The following is an 18051-nucleotide window of genomic DNA, read 5'->3' on the forward strand; positions in this document are numbered from 1 at the left end:
TTCACCCATCTATTGCAGAACCCATAGGCTTGAAGAATGGCTTCCAAATACTTCCAGTTGAGTCTGTCGTAAGATTTTGATAGGTCTAGTTTGATCATCATGCCTGGCTCCTTTTTTTGTTTTAAGGTATGTATGACTTCTTGAGAAACTACCAGTCCATCTAAGATTTGTCGTCCCTCCACGAACCCTGTCTGTTCTGGGGATATTATGTTGGGCAGGATAGGTTTGAGCCTTTTGACCATTAAGGTGGCTATAATCTTATAAATAACATTACAGAGGGCGATCAGTCTGAAGCCTTCTGCTGATTCTGAGTGGGCCATTTTAGGGATGAGAGTTAATAGAGTAGAGTTTAATCCTGGCCATACCTTTTGATGTATGCGCGCTTCCTCCACCACTTCTAGGATTTCTTCTCCCATGAAATGCCAACAAGCTTGGTAGAACTCCGCAGTGTATCCATCAGGGCCTGGGGCTTTGTTTCTTTTCAAGCCCCTCACTACTTCCTCCACTTCCTCTAAGGATGCTCCCCTCATCAGGGCGAGGTTTTGGTCTCTGGTTACTAACTTGGGGATTTCTTTACTAATCCTGGCTATGGCCTCAGATCTATTCCTCCGGGGTTCATTGAGTAAATCTTTAAAATGGTCTACCAGGTCCTGTTCCATTTCCTCGTGCTGAATTATGCGCTGGCCTTCCTTATTTTTAATTGAGAAGATCCTGTTTCTCTGCCTGTGCTGAATCATAGCCTTATGGAAGAACTTTGTGTTTCTCTCTCCTTCTCTAAGCCACTAGACTCTGGACTTTTGTTTCCATAAAATTTCTTCCTGTTTCCTTCGTTCTTCTAATTGGCATATTACAATGCCTTCTTCTCTGCTTCTCTCCTCATTTCTGCCCTCCAGTATATCCTTCTGTTGCAGTTCACTCATTTTCTGTTCTAAGCGCTGCTGCTCCTTGAGGATGTCCCCAAATTCCTCTTTATTCCATTTTTTTATCCTCCCTCTAAGCTCTTTCAGTTTGAGTTGAAAGGTTTGCATTTTGCTTCTTCCTCTTTGTCCGCTTTTAGTCCACCATTCTTCTATTTTCGGTAGAAACTTCTGGTCTCTGAGCCAGAAGGCTTCAAACCTGAAAGGCCTGCTTTTGGGGCTTTGCTTAAGGTCAATCTCCAACTTTATTGGCCAGTGGTCTGAGCCTACTACTGGAAGGATCATGGCTTCTATGAACACATCTTTCATCATAATTTGTTCGGAGATAAGGAACCTATCCAATCTTGAGGCTATTTGATTTGTCCCTCCTCTACGATTATTCCATGTGTGGGTACCATTTATAGTCTGGACATCCACCAGTCTTTGTTCTACTATCATATCTCCAAACGCTTCCATATCTAAATCTGTCCTTCTCAACCCTCCCCTCTTTTCTTCTAAGGTCTTGATCATATTAAAATCGCCCCCTATAATCCATGGCTTCTCTGGAATAAGACTTCTCATTGCTTTTAGATTTTGCAGGAATCCTTTTCATTCTGTTGGGGTATGTGGTCCATACACCCCTGTTAGGACTGCGTATTCCGATGATCCTATAACCTTGAATGTTCCCGATAGGATTCGTGGGAGGCTTATCCAATTTTCAAATTGTATTTCCTCCGGGTTCCATATGATTGCCAATCCTCCTGCGCTACCTATTGCATCCTGTCCCATTATTTCATATCTAGTGTTGCCCCTGCTCATTATTTCTCTCATTCTTTCTGTACTAATCTTTGTTTCTTGGACTATCATTATACTTGGTTTGTCTTTTTTTAATCTCTCCTTCAGGTATCTTTGTTTACCTCTTCTATTGAGGCCTCTGATGTTCCAACTTGTAATAATCATTTTAACAATTTTGGTGGTAGTTGGAATACCTCTGATAGAGGTATGACCCTTCCAGAGTTCACCAGCATCTCTCCTACCTCCTGAATTGTCTCGCTCATTGACCGCCTGCCCCTCTTTCTTCCTCCTTTGCCAGAGCTGCTCATTCCCATGTTCTGATTTCCTTGTGGTTCTATCGGTTCCAATCTGTTTGCTATTGTTACCCCTACTTTTTCTTTGTATTTTTGGAAGGCTTCTTTATACATTTGCTTCTGCTCCTCCGGGATGAATCTTTCATCTAACAATCTCCATTCCTGCAACAACTTCCTCATTATGCGTTCCTCTTCCCCTCCTTTATCTTTTTGTGGGTCTATCTCCATTTGTATTTGTTCATTTGGTTGTTCCCCTTTTTCCTCTGCCTCCCCATGCTCTGTATCCTTTTGTTCTGATATTTGTTTTCCTGATTCCTTTGAGTTTTCCATTGTCTCTTCTTCGCTGTCTTCTTTTTCCCCCATCTCGATCTCTTCTTCCTGGAGGGCTTTGAATTTTTTCTGCATTTCCAGGGTAATATTTCCCTTTGGCAGTTGTCGTTGTGGTTTACCAAACCCTGATTTCTTTTTCTGTTGTACTTCTTTAAAACCCTCTTCCCCCTGCTCCAGTTCCTCTGTTGTTATTCTCTCCTCTTCTCTCTTCTCCTTTACATCCTCTGTTCTGGTTAATGGACATTGTCTGAACAAATGCCCATATTCGTGACATCGTCTACATCGAAAAGGTATGTGCTCGTAATCCACTGGTTGTTGCCAGATCTCATCGTGATATTCCAGCTCAATGAAGTCTGGGAGGGGTTCAGTTATATTCATATACGCGCATATTCTGGCATATGATGTGTATCTTCCTCTTTTTGTGGATTCTGCAACTTTCACAAAAGACCCTATTGTATTCCCTATGCCTTTTAAAATTTCTGGATCCCAGAACTCCATTGGAAGCCCAAAGAGTCTTATCCATACCGGGGCTGCTAGCATTTTCTCCTTATCTGGGTTATAACAGTCCACCCAATGCCGCATAAATAAGCCTGCATTGTTCATGAAGTAGGGCCCTCCCTCGAAAATCCTTTCCTTGTCTTCTATGTTAGAGAATATCACTGTAAAAAAACCTTTCGCTCCTAGTTTTAGTTCCACATGTCCCTTTGGTTTCCATCTCTGTTGTATCCACTTAAATAAGTCTTTCTCTGACGGCCAGAACCCTACAAATTTACATATTAATGCATAGTCTTTCATGTAACTCCTATATTCTTCAAGTTTGTTGTTTGGTATTACGAACCTGGGTTTCTTCGATGCCCTGGGCAGACATTTACCTCTCAGTCCCGTCTGCCAATTTGCTCCGCTAGCTGAGTTTTCACCGTTATTTAGCTTCGCTCCAATCCGCATGCGCTCCCTGCTTGCCTCCCCCATTGCCATGCTCTTGTAGGAGGGGATCTCTCCCCCACCCCATTTGTTTCCATTAAAAAACCCCTCAACGCTTGTTCTACTTTCGATCCCTCGCGCTACGGTTTAGAAATCCCTGCTATGACCTTGCACAGTGAGAACTGCGCTCCCTGCTCACCTTCTTTGCTTCAAGACTGCCTACAGGACGATTAGTTCAGCTCTTCTTCGCCACTGAAACCCTCATCCACAAAAACCCTCCGTCGGCATCTCCTAGGGCACCGATATCTAAATTTGATTGCTACAATCATATCCCCAAAGCTTGGACGGAATTTTAAAATGAACTCTTCATGGTTAATAGAAGAAAATTTTGTAAATATGTTCAAATAAGGATGGAATTCTTATGACCCAGGGATTGGGTCTTCAACTACCAAGCAGTTTGAGGAGAATATTAAGCATGTTAAGAGAGGAGGAGAAGATTGTTGATATAGAAAAAGAGATTCTAGTTATATCTGATTCTAGGGAAAGGGGTTATTTGGATTCAAAATCTATAGATGCTTTGAATCAACTAGACTAACATAGGAAGGTTATCTTAGAGGGGTAAGAAGCTTCGTAAAGATTAAAAAGAAGAGACATCTGGCTAGAGTGTGGGGATGAGAATACAAAATTCTTCCAATCTTATGCCAAAGGTGGGAATATGTGAAATACTATTTGTAACCTATAAGATGGGGAAGGTAGGGAGCTTTCTAACTTTGAAGGACTTGCCTCTCTCAGTCGAGATCATTTTCAAAATTTGTTCAAGGAGCTTGAAAGGGTTAGCATTGTTCAAGGTAGCCTGTGGTGCTTATTAGCCATAAAATTACCTACTTGGGATTTTATGTAGAAATGTCACAATATTGGCCTTGGATGGTTCTATTTATGCAACTAGATTGATGAATCTATAGAACATATTTTTGTGGAATGCGCCTTTATATGTCAAGCTCAGAATTTTTGTAGCTTTGTTTTAGGCCAAAATTGTGTCTAGCAAGGGCTTAACTTTAAGGAGAGGTGGAGACTTTAGGTTCAGAACAGGGATACCATATATTTCAGAGCACTTCTCCTGCTTATATGTTGGGGAGTTTGGCTGGTAAAGAATAAAGAGATTTTCCATAATAATCCTTCCCTACTAGAGAGAGTGGATGTTGAGGGTTTGGCTATTATGTCACATTTTCCCCAATCCAATGATACACTTCAGAATAGACTTGTGATAATGGGGGAACTTGATAAATCTCTCCCTTGGGGTTATTTTGATGGGGTTGAGTAGGGAGAAGAACTAATGTGTGATGGAGGGTTCATATTACATTTGTTTAAGCAACATCTTTTTCATTCCAAGATGGGTTTAGGGAGGGGATCAAACTATTTTGGAAGAAATTATTTCTTGTCATTATTTAGTGGTTTTTGCATGAGAAAAAAGGTCGTGAATAGCTTCATGTTTTTGGTGATTCTTTGTTGGTTATAAACTGGGTCAATGAAATTCAACAATGTCACAGTGTACTTCTTTCTCACATCCTAGAGGATTTGCAGAGGATCAAGCACACTTTTTTTTCTTTTTCTTGCATACATAATTATAGGGAGCATAACATGAAAGTAGATAGGCTTTCTAAGGAAGGCCTACAACTTGATCAGGGGTTGTGGCTCATAAAAGAAATCCTAAATGATGAAATTTTTTTATTGTATCATAGACCCTACATGGATGACCACATACCTCAGCTTTAGTTTTCTATTTTAGTGACACTTTTTAAGTTTTGTTAGTTTTTATATATACCATTGTATGAAGCCTCATAGGGTATATATCAGATAGTTTATATGTTTTATATTCTAACAAGTTTACTATTTGATGTAACTGAACTATATATGACACATGAGGTTGGGACATGTATTTTTTGAATATTTTTGGATAGTTGTTTCAACCATCCAGAGGATATGTTCAGATCCTTCAGAATACACACTTGGTTGTGTATATATAAAGTGTAGTTTTGTTTATAATTATGAATGAAATTATGGTTTTTTCTTAGGAATTTTTTTCTATAATGGTATTACATTTTGTGTCGAAATCTTAGTTTTTAAGAAGGTATTACATACAAGTTAATTCAACTTTATTTATTTATGACCTTTTGTCTCACAAAAGAAAGAAATTAATGTACTTAATTGAATACTAAAGTAGTCTTCAATATTTTATTTTTTTATATAGTATATACTTTAGGTTATGAATCTATTGTATATTTACTATTACATGTTTTTTTTCTAATTGCAAAGATATCAGATGTTAAGAGGGACCATTCTTCCAGGGGGAGGGGGTAATTTTTTTCCCTAAAAATCAAGAAAAACAAAGAGATGTTTGGGGTTTAGGTCTTACTTCCAAAACATCATTGAATCCTATGCCTTATATTAGGAATTAAGGAAAATTGTGAATCTGGGAATTCAGAGGGTGATTGTTTTTTTTATTCCTTGAATATAATTCACTATTTATACTCACAATCTCTCCCCATAGATACAAAGTTAAGCCAGATTTTCAAACGGAATTGTCAATTGTATCATTCTATCCCCAAGAAGAAAAAAACTCCATGTTCTCAAATCAAACAACTTTGAGGCTGATCACAAGGTTAATTTCAGGTCAAGGCTAAATCAAGGTGAACTTTGGTGGTAAGGGAGAAAGAGGTATGTCCCCAATCCTTAATGGTTAATTAAGAGACTCCGAAATCAAAGTGGAGGAATAATTCCTCATGGTTTAATCTAAAATTTTGATGCATTATAATGGCTTTTGTTAGGTCAATATTAGCGAATGTATAGGTGGAATATAGTAGATATTGCAGCATTTTGATCAAAAACTTCAAAATTAGAATTCTATGGATAATCATTGATACGTATTCCATTCTAACCATGTCCACTAGTTTCAACTTGCTTATGTAAATCATGTATCTAAGCTAAGCTTTAGCTCAATGTATTTTAATATATTAGCTATTTTCAATTCTTGTTAAAAAAAAATGATCATTCTTCCATATTTCTTAATAAATTCATAATAAATCTAATCTTGCATCTTTGTATTTTTTTTTTTTCATCTTTTTACAATTCCTCTTTATCAAATTTTAATATACTTCCTTTAAAAAAAATTTAAACACCCTCTATTTTTTTCTTTATATCTTTTTTCCTTAAATGTCATTCAAGGAATTTAACCACTTAAATGAAGAGATTTTACATTAAAGAAAATAAATCCAATCAAATCAAATATAACATTTTACTTTAAAGAAGATAAATAAAATTACACCATATAATTGCTAACATCATTGCAATGAATGTTCAAATCATCATATAGCATATGATGATTACCATAAAAATTAAAACATGTTAAAATTAAATATAACATATCAAGAAATGGGTCAAAGTATTAAAAATGATAAATACAGAAAATTAAATGATTGTAAAACGACTTCAAGTTTTTTTTACTTAATATAATAATGCTTTTTAATATAAAATAAAAGTACAAACATAATACCATATTAAACTTTTTTAAATATCAAATAAAAGTATAAATACAATATATGAATTACGATTATTTTAACAATTATACTTGTTCTTTGTTATTAAGTTTTTTAAGTTATGGAGTGTCTCTATGGCCGCAACAGATCATTCTGTTGATTGCCTAATGGATCTTCACAACCGAGGATTACTAACAATCAACATTGATTTAGCTTGATGATGTTATGTTGTTAAGCTAAGAGGGTAACTCCATTTGATATGCATTATCATTAATATTTTCTACGATGTTTTATGGTCCACATGGGATGGGCTTCATTTTATGATGTTTTTTATTTTGAAGTATTTTTTAACTAAATATAACCAAATTTTGTTGTCGATTTGGTAATTAACTCTGTTGTGATGATGATTCTGAAATGTCTTATATTGTGTTTGTGATGTTGCTAGAGCTATTGCAATTTAGGAATAAACTTGGGATACTTTCCAGGAAAAAAAATATAGGTACTCTATTACTCTTGTTTTTAGTATGTAAACATTGGTGTAGGGAGGCTTACTAAGAGATAATAGGGGGCCAACGATTGGTATCCAAAACATGCTTCAAAAGGATAATATCTCATGGAAGGGTTGACTTATCTATTATAACTATGTTGAATGACATACATATATGTGTCCCATTGTTTGTGTTTATTGTAACACATATAGAGGGTATGCATTAGGTTGTGATTTACTAATTTTTTTCATGTTGTTTGTTTTAGGATAGAAATATGTAGAAAAACTCAAGTGACAATAAACATTTGTTTGAGGGTAGAAAGATGTGGAAAAAATAATGCGACAACTAATTACCAATTTTTTTTCTAGAAAGTGTTGATGAAGTGATAGTCGTTATCATGTAGGTTTTAACCTCGTACAGAAATTACCTACATAAAAAACAAAAAATAAACAATGGTGAGAGCATAAAACATAAAACAGATACACACAGAGATTTTCCCGTGGATCCCAAAATCGACACTACCGAATTGACTTTTCATTATATTCTTTTCAATGTTACAATACATATATATACATGTCGAAGAATCCATTAACCCTAGATTAGAACATAATCGTAATTCCCTTGATCGGATTTACAAAATACCATGGATAGAAAACCATCATGCCTAAAAGCATGGGTGAAATCCATGCACAAAACCATAGGTAGGTCCGCCCACCTAATATAGGGTCCAAAAAAATATTTATGGGGTGCTACCCCGGACCCCGTGTAGGGGAGCTACCACCCCTGTGCTACACCCAATGCAATGTACAAGGGGGACTATTGCAACCCCCCCGGGCCCCCTCTCCCCCACGCACGTGGGGTAGTCATGGAAAGAATATAACACACACCCAACATTCTCCCACTTGTTGTGTTCTTTCCACAAGGGGCCACAAGAGAACTTGGTCATTGGTCCATCCCTGCAACACCCATTGTTTCTCTACACCAAGAGAACTTCTCGGTGCTCACAGACTTTGTTAATGCATCAACAGTATTCTTCAAAGTGTCCACGTTTACGAGTAATACCTTTTTATCCTCAACCATATCCATCACAAAGTGATATTCAACATCAATGTGCTTTGTCTTTGAATTGTAAGCAGGGTTTTTTGCCAAGAAAATTTCACTTTGGCTATCACAGCCTATCCTTATATCTCGTTGTACTAACCCCATACTTGAACACAATCTCTGCAACCAAACTGCTTCCTTTCTTGCATGAGTGGCTTCCATGTATTCTGCCTCTGTAATTGAAAGTGCCACTACAGATTGTCTCTTACTCATCCAACTGACTACACCTCCAAATAAGTTAAACACATACCCACTTGTAGATATTCTATGATCCAGATCTCCAACCTAGTTTGCATCAACAAAGCAATGAATGTCCAAAACGCTTTCCAAACCTGGTCTTCCTTGGTAGCACAAACCATAATTATTAGTGCCACGCAAATACCTGAAAACCCGCTTCATTTTTGTCCAATGCTCCTTCCCTAGTTTTGACATAAACATGCTCAATACTCCCACTGCATGTGAAATGTTTGGTCTAGTACAAACCATTACATACATTAGGCTACCGACTGCACTTGCACATGGAATATGGGAGATGTGCTCTTCCTCCTCTTGTGTCTAGGGACATTGTTCAGTAGATAACTTTACACCTACAGGATTATGCACCTTCACCGGTTTACTATCTTTTATATTAAACCTCTGCAGTATTGTCTCGACATACTTCCTTAGGTTTAACTAGAGCTTCCTCTTTGCACCATCTCGTTTAATTTCCATGCCCAAAATACAGTTTGAAGCATCAAGATCTTTCATGTTGAATTTGGAGGGAAATTGGGTCTTCAAATCCTCGATAATTTCTTTGTCATTTCCAACCAGCAACATATCATCCACATATAAGACTAGATAAATAACATGGTCACCAATTAATTTAAAATACACACAGTGATCTGATTTTATTCTGGTGAAGCCAAGTCCCTGTATAAATGTATCAAGTTTCTAATACCACATCCTTGGTGACTGTTTTAATCTATACAGAGACTTTTTTAACTTGCATACCAATTATTTCTTATCCTTCATCGCAAAGCCTTCAGGTTGCTTCATGTAGATCTCTTCTTCCAAATCCCCGTGAAGAAATGTTGTCTTCACATCCATCTGTTCTACCTCAAAATCAAATGCAACATCAATAGATAAAAGTAATCTAATATAACCTACCTTGCTAAAATCTGGTGGAGTTTCCTTCCAGCCGGAAACTCCACCAGATCCCAAGCCTCATTTTTGTGCAAAGATGCCATTTCATCAACCATGGCCTTTTTCTAGATATTCCCATCCTTTGAATCTACTACTTATTTCATAGTTCTGGGGTAATCATCAGTAATATATAAAGCAAAATTTGAACAAAAAGCAGATGGACTATACCCTTATGACTTTCTTCTTTCTCAAACTGATTTTCTCACGGCTAGAGTTTGTGGCTCTTCATCTTCTGATTCCTCTTCTGTTGTAGAGTCTGATTCTTCCTCCTTTGGCTCAAACTCTATATTCTCAGGATACTTTGGTAGGAATTCATGCTTAATAACATATTTCACTTCTCTAAACACCACATCTTGAATGTACACAACCTTCCTTATTTCTTGGCTCCAAAGCTTATAACCTTTTAAACCATCCATATACCCAATAAAGGTGCACTTTTCAGATTTACTATCTAACTTGTTTCTTTTCTCCTTTGGAACATGTACATATGCATCACATCCAAATACCCTTAGATGTGAAAGAGAAGGTTTCTTACCAGTCCATACCTCTTGTGGAGTTTTATCCTCCAACAATGATGAAGGTGATTCGTTGACCAGGTAACATGCAGTCTCCACTGCCTCTACCCAGAATTCCTGTCCTAACCCAGCATCACTAAGCATGCTTCTTTCATTTTCCATCAACGTCATGTTCGTTCTTTCTGCAACTCCACTTTATTGAGGTGTGTATGGAGTAGTCTTTTGTTGTGTTATACCACACTTCTTACAGAACTCTTCAAATTCCTTCTTGCAAAACTCTCCATCATTATCTGTTCTCAACACCTTTATCTTCTTCTTTGCCTGGTTTTCCACCAGAGCCTTAAATTATTTAAACCTGTCAAATAGTTCAGATTTCTTCCTAAGGAAACATATCCATGTATTCCTTGAGAAGTCATCTATAAATGATACATTGTACATAGACTTACCTAGTGATGGAACCGACACAGGTCCAAACACATCACTGTTCGCAAGCTCTAATATATGTTTCATCCTCTTAGCACCAGAGGGGAAACTCACTCGATTTTTCTTCCCATATACACAATTTTCGTAGAATTCAAAATCCAGAGAGAAATTAGACATACCTTCTACCATGCCATTACCATGAAGTATTCAAAGGCCCTTCTCTCCAATATGTCCAAGCCTTTGATGCCATAGCATGGTCTTTTATCCAAAGACCACTAGATTTTATGCTCCACTTTCAGGAACCACAGAATTGTTGCATCCATCAATAACAGTGCTACCTTGAGGCTTGTACAGAGTTCCAATCTGAACTCCTTGCATCAATACTAGTGCTCCCCGAACCATCTTATAGGTATATTTATCAAACAATGTTTTTACACCTGCATCATCTGTCTTGCTTTCAGAAACCATATTTTTGGCCTATGCAGAACACCCAGAAGTGTTCTAATTCTTCCACCTTGCAACTTCAACTAAACTTTTCTGCGACCAACGATTCTAGCCTTCATGTCATCCCCCAAGAAGACATCACCACCATCATATTTCTCATACTCATAGAACTACTCTCTATGGGGAGTGAAGTGAAAGGATGCACCTGAGTCAATCAACCATGCCTCATGATCTACATGTGTACCTGAAGAAGAAGCTAAGTACACATCCCCACCTTCATTTGAGGTGGTTTTTGCCTCTACAAAAGGAGCATCACCAAATCCCTTTCCTTTCTCAAGAGCTTTAGATTTATAGTCCCTTTTGAACTTCCCTCTCTTTCCGCATTTCCAGTACACCTTTACAAGTTTTCATGGAGATTTAGATCTCCCACTCATGGACTTATTTTTGTTTCTGTTTTGGGACCGTCCTCGTACAGACAAGGCATCACCATTTTGGCCCTCCATATTTTTTCGTCTCATCTCCTCTGACAACACGGACGAGTCTATTTCATCAAACTGCAAGGCAGTTGCATTGCTACCTATTGCAACAACAAAACTATCCCACGAATCTGGTAGAGAACACAACAAACTGATTCACTTATCTTCATATGAAATTTTAATATCAACGGATAAAAATTGTCTTACCACAGTATTAAAGGTGTTCAGATGCTCTATCACTGAGTCTCCATCTTTCATCCTCAAGTTAGGTACAAAGTCTCTAACTTGTCCCACAAACCCTTTCTCCAAGCTTCCCCTAATACATTCAGCAATACTAAATCTAAGACACACAATCATATTGTTCTTTTTGTCTTCTAATCCAACTTTGCCCAGTCTTCAGCTAACATTGTCGTTGGTTTAGTACATGAATCTACCACAATCCATTGATCTTTGTCCACTAGCAGATCCTCCATCTTAAGTTTCCACAACTCAAAACTCTGACCATTAAATTTCTCGATCTTTATCTTTCAACTACTTGCCATCTTCTTTCACCACAATAATTGACCCTGTAGATCTCCCATTGAACAGGGTCTACCACATGCCCGAGAAAAAACCCTCGACAGCAAAGGCGTCCCCTTGAAGCCACAATAGCTCTGATACCAAATGTAGGTTTTAACCCTGTACAAAATCTGCATACGAATTCTAAAAAATAGAAAGTAAATAATGGCGAGAGCATAAAACATAAAATAGGTATACACAGATATTTTCTCCTAGATCCCAAAACTGGGACTACCAGATTGATTTTTCATTATATTCCTTTCAATGTTACAATACATATATATACCTGCCGAAGCATCCATAAACCTTAATCCATTAAACCCGGATTAGAACATAGTCGTAGTTCTCTTGACCGGATCCATAAAATACCATGGACAGAAAACCATCATGCCCAAAACAATGTGCAAAATCCATGCACAAAACCATAGGTAGGTCCACCCACCTAATATAGGGTCCAAAAAAAAATCATGAGGCGCTTCCCCGAACCCTATGCAGGGGGGCTATCGCCCCTCTTGTGACCCCCTCACGTGTGGGGTAGTCATGGAAAGAATATAACACACACCCAACATATCTAAACAAAAATTCTTCTACATGGTGTGATGAAGTGGTTTTGGTGCAAGGGATAAAGATACCCATTTTTCAAAGACTACACGCTACCAAAAAGATGTAATCATGCATGTGTAGAGTGAGGGGAAAGCTACTGATAAAATCCGTAGATATTGATCCCATGGTCTTGATGGAATAGGAAATGGCTAGTACAATGTTTGTTTGAAATTGGTAGCCTTTATTTGACTATAAAGAGGGCACTAGGAAATAAAGGTGGCAAACTAATGTTGCATGGTTGGACAATAGAAGTAGCGTTATAGATTCTATAGTGTTTTTTTTCACTCCACAATGTCTACCATGTGTGGTTGAGATTTTTTTTTAACTAAATGAATACAATCAATGGCATCGGTACATAAAGTTGATGATTATGTACAATGAGCCTTCTTGGATGGAAAAGGTAAGAAAGGAAGTTTGGTTTATTTCTATAGCATGATGAAAATTTTGCCACACTTTTCCAAGCACTAGATGTATTCGATATAGGTGCTTCAATTATTCATATGCTACACAAGGCACATGTAGAATATTTATTACCTAAATGGGGGGGGTAGTTGAGAATGTCTACCATGTGGTTTGAGAAAAATAATTTTATTATTCATATGCTACACAAGGAACTTGTAAAGATTGAATACTTAAATGGGGGTGGGGGTTCGAGTTTAGTTGAGTATGTCTACCATGTGGTTTGAGAAAAATAATTTTATTTTTGAGAATAATTATATTTGATGAAAAAGTGAAACTTCTATATGTAGGATGACCATTTGAAATGCCACTACTACTAAAAAAATTATTGGGTATTTAAAAAATAAGTGGGTGATGATCTATGTCTAAAATGGTCTCTTTCACCAATATGTAATGGCACCTTTATTTTAAAACTTATACCAATGTCTCGAACTCCTTAATTCATAAGTGTTATAATTCATCTTAGCTTCTAGTAGTGTTCAAAATGATATACTATGGGATGACCTCTTTGTTTAAGTACAATGCCTATAGCATATTGAGACATATCTTATTCAATTTCAAAATATCATTGTAGGTCTGGAAGGCATCATAATAGATCTAAGCATAGTTCTTCCCTAAGTTTCATGAAATAGTCTTCTATTATTTTGGACCAAGTATATAATTGTTGGTGAGATAGCTAGTACAATGGACAAGTGACATATGAAAAGTGTGGGATTAATTTTTTTTTTTTTTTTAATTGATACTTCCTTGCATGAAATTTTCAAGTGTGGTTGTGGATGATGGAGTGGCCAATTTACAATGGCCTAAATCTTTGATGGATCTAGGAAAATGTCTCCCTAAGATACCACAAAACGCAAATAGGGTGATATTGTTTATCCAAAAATGATTTTTTCCTTGACTTGAATACGATGCATCCTCAAAAGGCCAAATGTAGTGTCTACATGAGGCATACATTCATCCCATGTATTTCTAAAAATTAAAATTTCATCTAAATAATAAAAGACCCCAAGAGTGGAAACAAATGTCATCAATAAATATCTTGAAGGTGTTTGGGGCATTAGTGAGCCAAAATGGTGTCCCTAACCATTTATACACCTCAAAGTTCTTGAATTCTATATTGTAGGTGTCCCATGATAGCATATGGAATTGATGATAACCTGCTATGAGGTCCAATTTAGTGAGGTATTTTAAGTTCCTGAAGGTGGTCTAGTATATCATCAATTCTAGGAAGAGGATATCATTTTTTATAACAATTTTATTGATGGATCCATAGTCTATGATGAGACACCATTCCTATTATTATTTATTTGGAATAATGAAGGTTGGGGGTCTACGAGGGCATTATTGGGTTGGATATGTCCTGATTTAAGGAGAGTTTTGAGATAGCTTTGCACTTCATTGGCCTCAATACAATAAGTGAGGTTATAAGCTTAGGCATTTGGGAGGAGAGACTAGGGAATTGATTCAATAGAGTGATGGATGTATCTAGACAGTGGTAGTCCTATTGAGGCTTCAAAATTTCCATGAATTTATCTAGCAGCGGTTACATTTATAGTGAAGTTGAATATAGGATATTATGAGACTTGGATAGGAAAACCAAGTAAAGACGTTGTCATTATGGGAAGTAACATAGAGAAATTATTTTTCGCAAGATATTAGAGGAGGGACTATAGGAGGGGATGATAGCTTATATTTTTTTTAATATTTGAATAATTGGTATGTGGGATGGTGGGCATTATACACAACATGAATTTTTTGTTGGTAGGGTATTCCCAACACAAGGTCACAACAATCAATAGGGGAAATATCACAATCAATAGTATTATGAAAAGATCTAATAGAAAACATAACTAGATAGTGTTTATGATCTAACACGTGAGAGTTTATGGACCAAACCCAAGTGATGTGATAGGGTGAGCGATGTGGATGGGTGAGAATCTAGAGATGCTAAATGAGATTTGCAGAAATGAGATTGCATTAGTTTCCATTATCCATCATAAGAGTGCCTATTTCCTATTTGATTTGATAACTTTGAGTGAAGAGTTGTGTTATATATGTGGATAAGTATCAGGGAATAAGAACGAGGGGAGGACTATGTGTATTTTGTGGTATGGGAGGGGAATAGTATATTTTATAGTTGATTGCAAAAGGTTTGTGCAATTTATGATATGGACACCATGGGAGCGAGTGAGGGTTGGACAAAGGTAGTTTGTGTAAGGTAAGAGAATTAGGGTTAGGGTTAGAAGGTTCCAAGAAGATATTTTGTTTTAATGGACAAATCACATTGGAAGGATTGATCCATACTCAAGTTGTCAAATAAAAATAGTTCATGATGAAAAACTAGTAACAATCCATATTTGAATTTTAAGAAGAGTACCTTTTCTAATTCTTTGGTTTGAAGATGAATCCTAAGTTTGTTTAATAGGGATATGTACTGCTAAATTATTTTTCCTCGATTCTAGTGCATCTTTAGTCATTAACACATGGACGTTGTCTATATCATGGTGGGTAGAAATTATTTTTGAGGGTTGTACATAATGAATCCCATGTATTGATGGGGCTTGTGGATGGATTGGTTATCTAAAAATTCCACCATGCTTGAGAGCTATGGACCAAATGTAGTTCTATAATCAAGAGATGTTGAGGTTCTAGTATATCAAGGCAGGTTTTTAAATAGACCCTCATACTCTGGATCTAGGAATCTAGTCTAGTTCCCTACATTACTCCATCATATCTTCAAAGAGAACTTTTTTTTTTAACTTGATAAGGCTAGTGCTTTCCCTAGTGTATCTAATTGACTACACACTAGAGCATCTTTGATCGAAAGTCTAAGATGTGAGCCATGGATAGGTTGTGTTTCATGTGGGGTAGGAGGGAAGCCTTAAGGTAACCCTAGACACATTACAAGAACTTGAAACTATTGTGTGGGGGTTGTTGGGTTGTGTTATATTCTTTCCACATAGTTAATAGGGGGTTTGAAGGGCACCCGTAACCCCACTTTATGGGGTCTGGGGTAGTGCCCCGGAAAATTTTGGTTTTGGACCCTATGTTAGGTTGGGCAGACCCACCTATGGTTTTGTGCATGATTTTCGCACATGTTTTTTGGACACGATGGTTTTCGGCACATGGTATTGGATGTGATGGTTTTTCAGTCGATGGTATTGGATGCTTCGGCATGTATAAATATGTATTGTAACATTGAAAGGAACATAATGAAAAATCAAGCTGGTAGTCCCAGTTTTGGGATCTAGTGGGAAAATATCTGTGTATATGTGTTTTATGTGTTATGCTCTCGCATTGTTTATTTTTCTATGTTTTAGAATTCGTATGCAGGTAATTTCTATACGGGGTTAAAACCTACATTTGGTATCAGAGCTGTTTTGGCTTCAAGGGGACGCATTTGTTGCTAAGGGATTTTGCTCGAGCCTGTGGTAGACCCTGTTCAGTGGGAGATTTGCAAGATTGATTTTGGTGGTGAAAGAAGATGGCGAGCAGTGGAAAGATAGAGATCGAGAAATTTAATGGTTAGAGTTTTGAGTTGTGGAAACTCAAGATGGAGGGTCTGTTGGTGGATAAAGACCAGTGGATCGCAGTAGATCTGAGTACTAAACCAACGGGAGTGTCCGATGAAGAATGGAAGAAGTTGGATAGGAAGGCAAAGAGCACAATACGATTGTGTGTCTCAGATTCAGTATTGTTGAATGTATCAGGGGAAGCTACGGTGAAGGCTTTGTGGGACAAGTTAGGGACTTTGTACCAATCTAAGTCTCTGGTGAATAAATTGTTCCTGCGGAAAAAGCTGTATAATCTAAGGATGAAATATGGAGACTCGGTGACAGAGCATCTGAATGCATTTAATACTATGGTAATTCAGTTAGCATCTGTTGATATTAAAATTTCATATGAAGATAAGTGCATTAGTTTGTTGTGTTCTCTACCAGATTCGTGGGATAGTCTGGTTATTGCAATAGGTAGCAATGCAACTTCCTTGCATTTTGATGAAATAGTCTCATCCTTGCTGACGGAGGAGATGAGATGGAAAAATATGGAGAGCCAAATGGTGATGCCTTGTCTGTATGTGGGGGAACCAGAAACAAAAAGAAGTCATCGAGTGGGAGATCTAAATCTAAAGGGAGATCTAAATCTCCAGGAAAACCTGTAAAGGTGGTGTGCTGGAAATGTGGAAAGGAAGGGCACTACAAAAGGGACTGTAAATCTAAAGCTCCTGACAAAGGAAAGGGATTTGATGAGGTTCCTTCTACAGAGGCGAAAACCACCTCAGATGAAGGTGGGGATGTGTACTTGGCTTCTTCAAATACACATGTAGATCATGATGCATGGTTGATTGATTTAGGTGCATCCTTTCACTTCACTCCCCATAGAGAGTGGTTCTGCGAGTATGAGGAATATGATGGTGGCGATGTCTTCTTGGGGGATGACAGGAAGGCTAGAATCGTTGGTCGCGGAAAAGTAAAGTTGAAGTTGCAAGGTGGAAGGGTTAGAACGCTTCCAGGTGTTCTACATATTCCTGCATTAGCCAAAAATATGATTTCTGTTAGCAAGCTGGATGATGCAGGTGTAAAAATAGTGTTCGAGAAGGATACCTGCAAGATGGTTCAGGGAGCACTAGAATTGATGCGGGGAGTTCAGATTGGAACTCTGTACAAGCTGCAAGGTAGCACTGTTATTGATGGGTCCAATAGTTCTGTGGTTCCTGAAAGTGGAGCAGAAAATCTAGTGGTCTCCGGAGAGAAGACCATGCTGTGTCATCAAAGGCTTGGACATATTGGAGAAAAGGGCCTTCAGATACTTCATGGTAAAGGTATGGTAGAAGGTATGAGTAATAGCTCTCTAGATTTTGATTTCTGTGAAAATTGTGTATATGGGAAGGAGAATCGGGTGAGTTTCCCCTCTGGTAGTAAGAGGGCAAAACAAATATTAGAAATTGTGCACAGTGATGTGTTTGGACCTATGAAGGTTCCATCACTGAGTAAGTTTGTGTACTATGTATCATTTGTAAATGAATTCTCAAGG

General features: G+C 37.4%; 1 protein-coding gene across 1 annotated transcript; it reads right to left on the reverse strand.

Moving 5' to 3' along the window:
* Positions 1 to 782: 782 nt before the first annotated feature.
* LOC149255146 (uncharacterized) lies at positions 783 to 1478 on the reverse strand. The gene has a single exon (XM_089454960.1). The coding sequence runs from the start codon at positions 1476 to 1478 to the stop codon at positions 783 to 785; it is 696 nt and encodes a 231-aa protein (XP_089311086.1).
* Between the last annotated feature and the right edge of the window lie 16573 nt (positions 1479 to 18051).

The sequence above is a fragment of the Pinus tabuliformis genome, chromosome 7, assembly GCF_031772625.1.
Source record: "Pinus tabuliformis cultivar Carrire ecotype Pingquan chromosome 7, CPIR1, whole genome shotgun sequence".
In the NCBI taxonomy this organism is placed as follows: domain Eukaryota; kingdom Viridiplantae; phylum Streptophyta; class Pinopsida; order Pinales; family Pinaceae; genus Pinus; species Pinus tabuliformis.

Excerpts from the sequence above, each read along its gene's own strand:
- LOC149255146 (XM_089454960.1), bottom strand. The coding sequence starts at position 1,478 with ATGAGAAGTCTTATTCCAGAGAAGCCATGGATTATAGGGGGCGATTTT.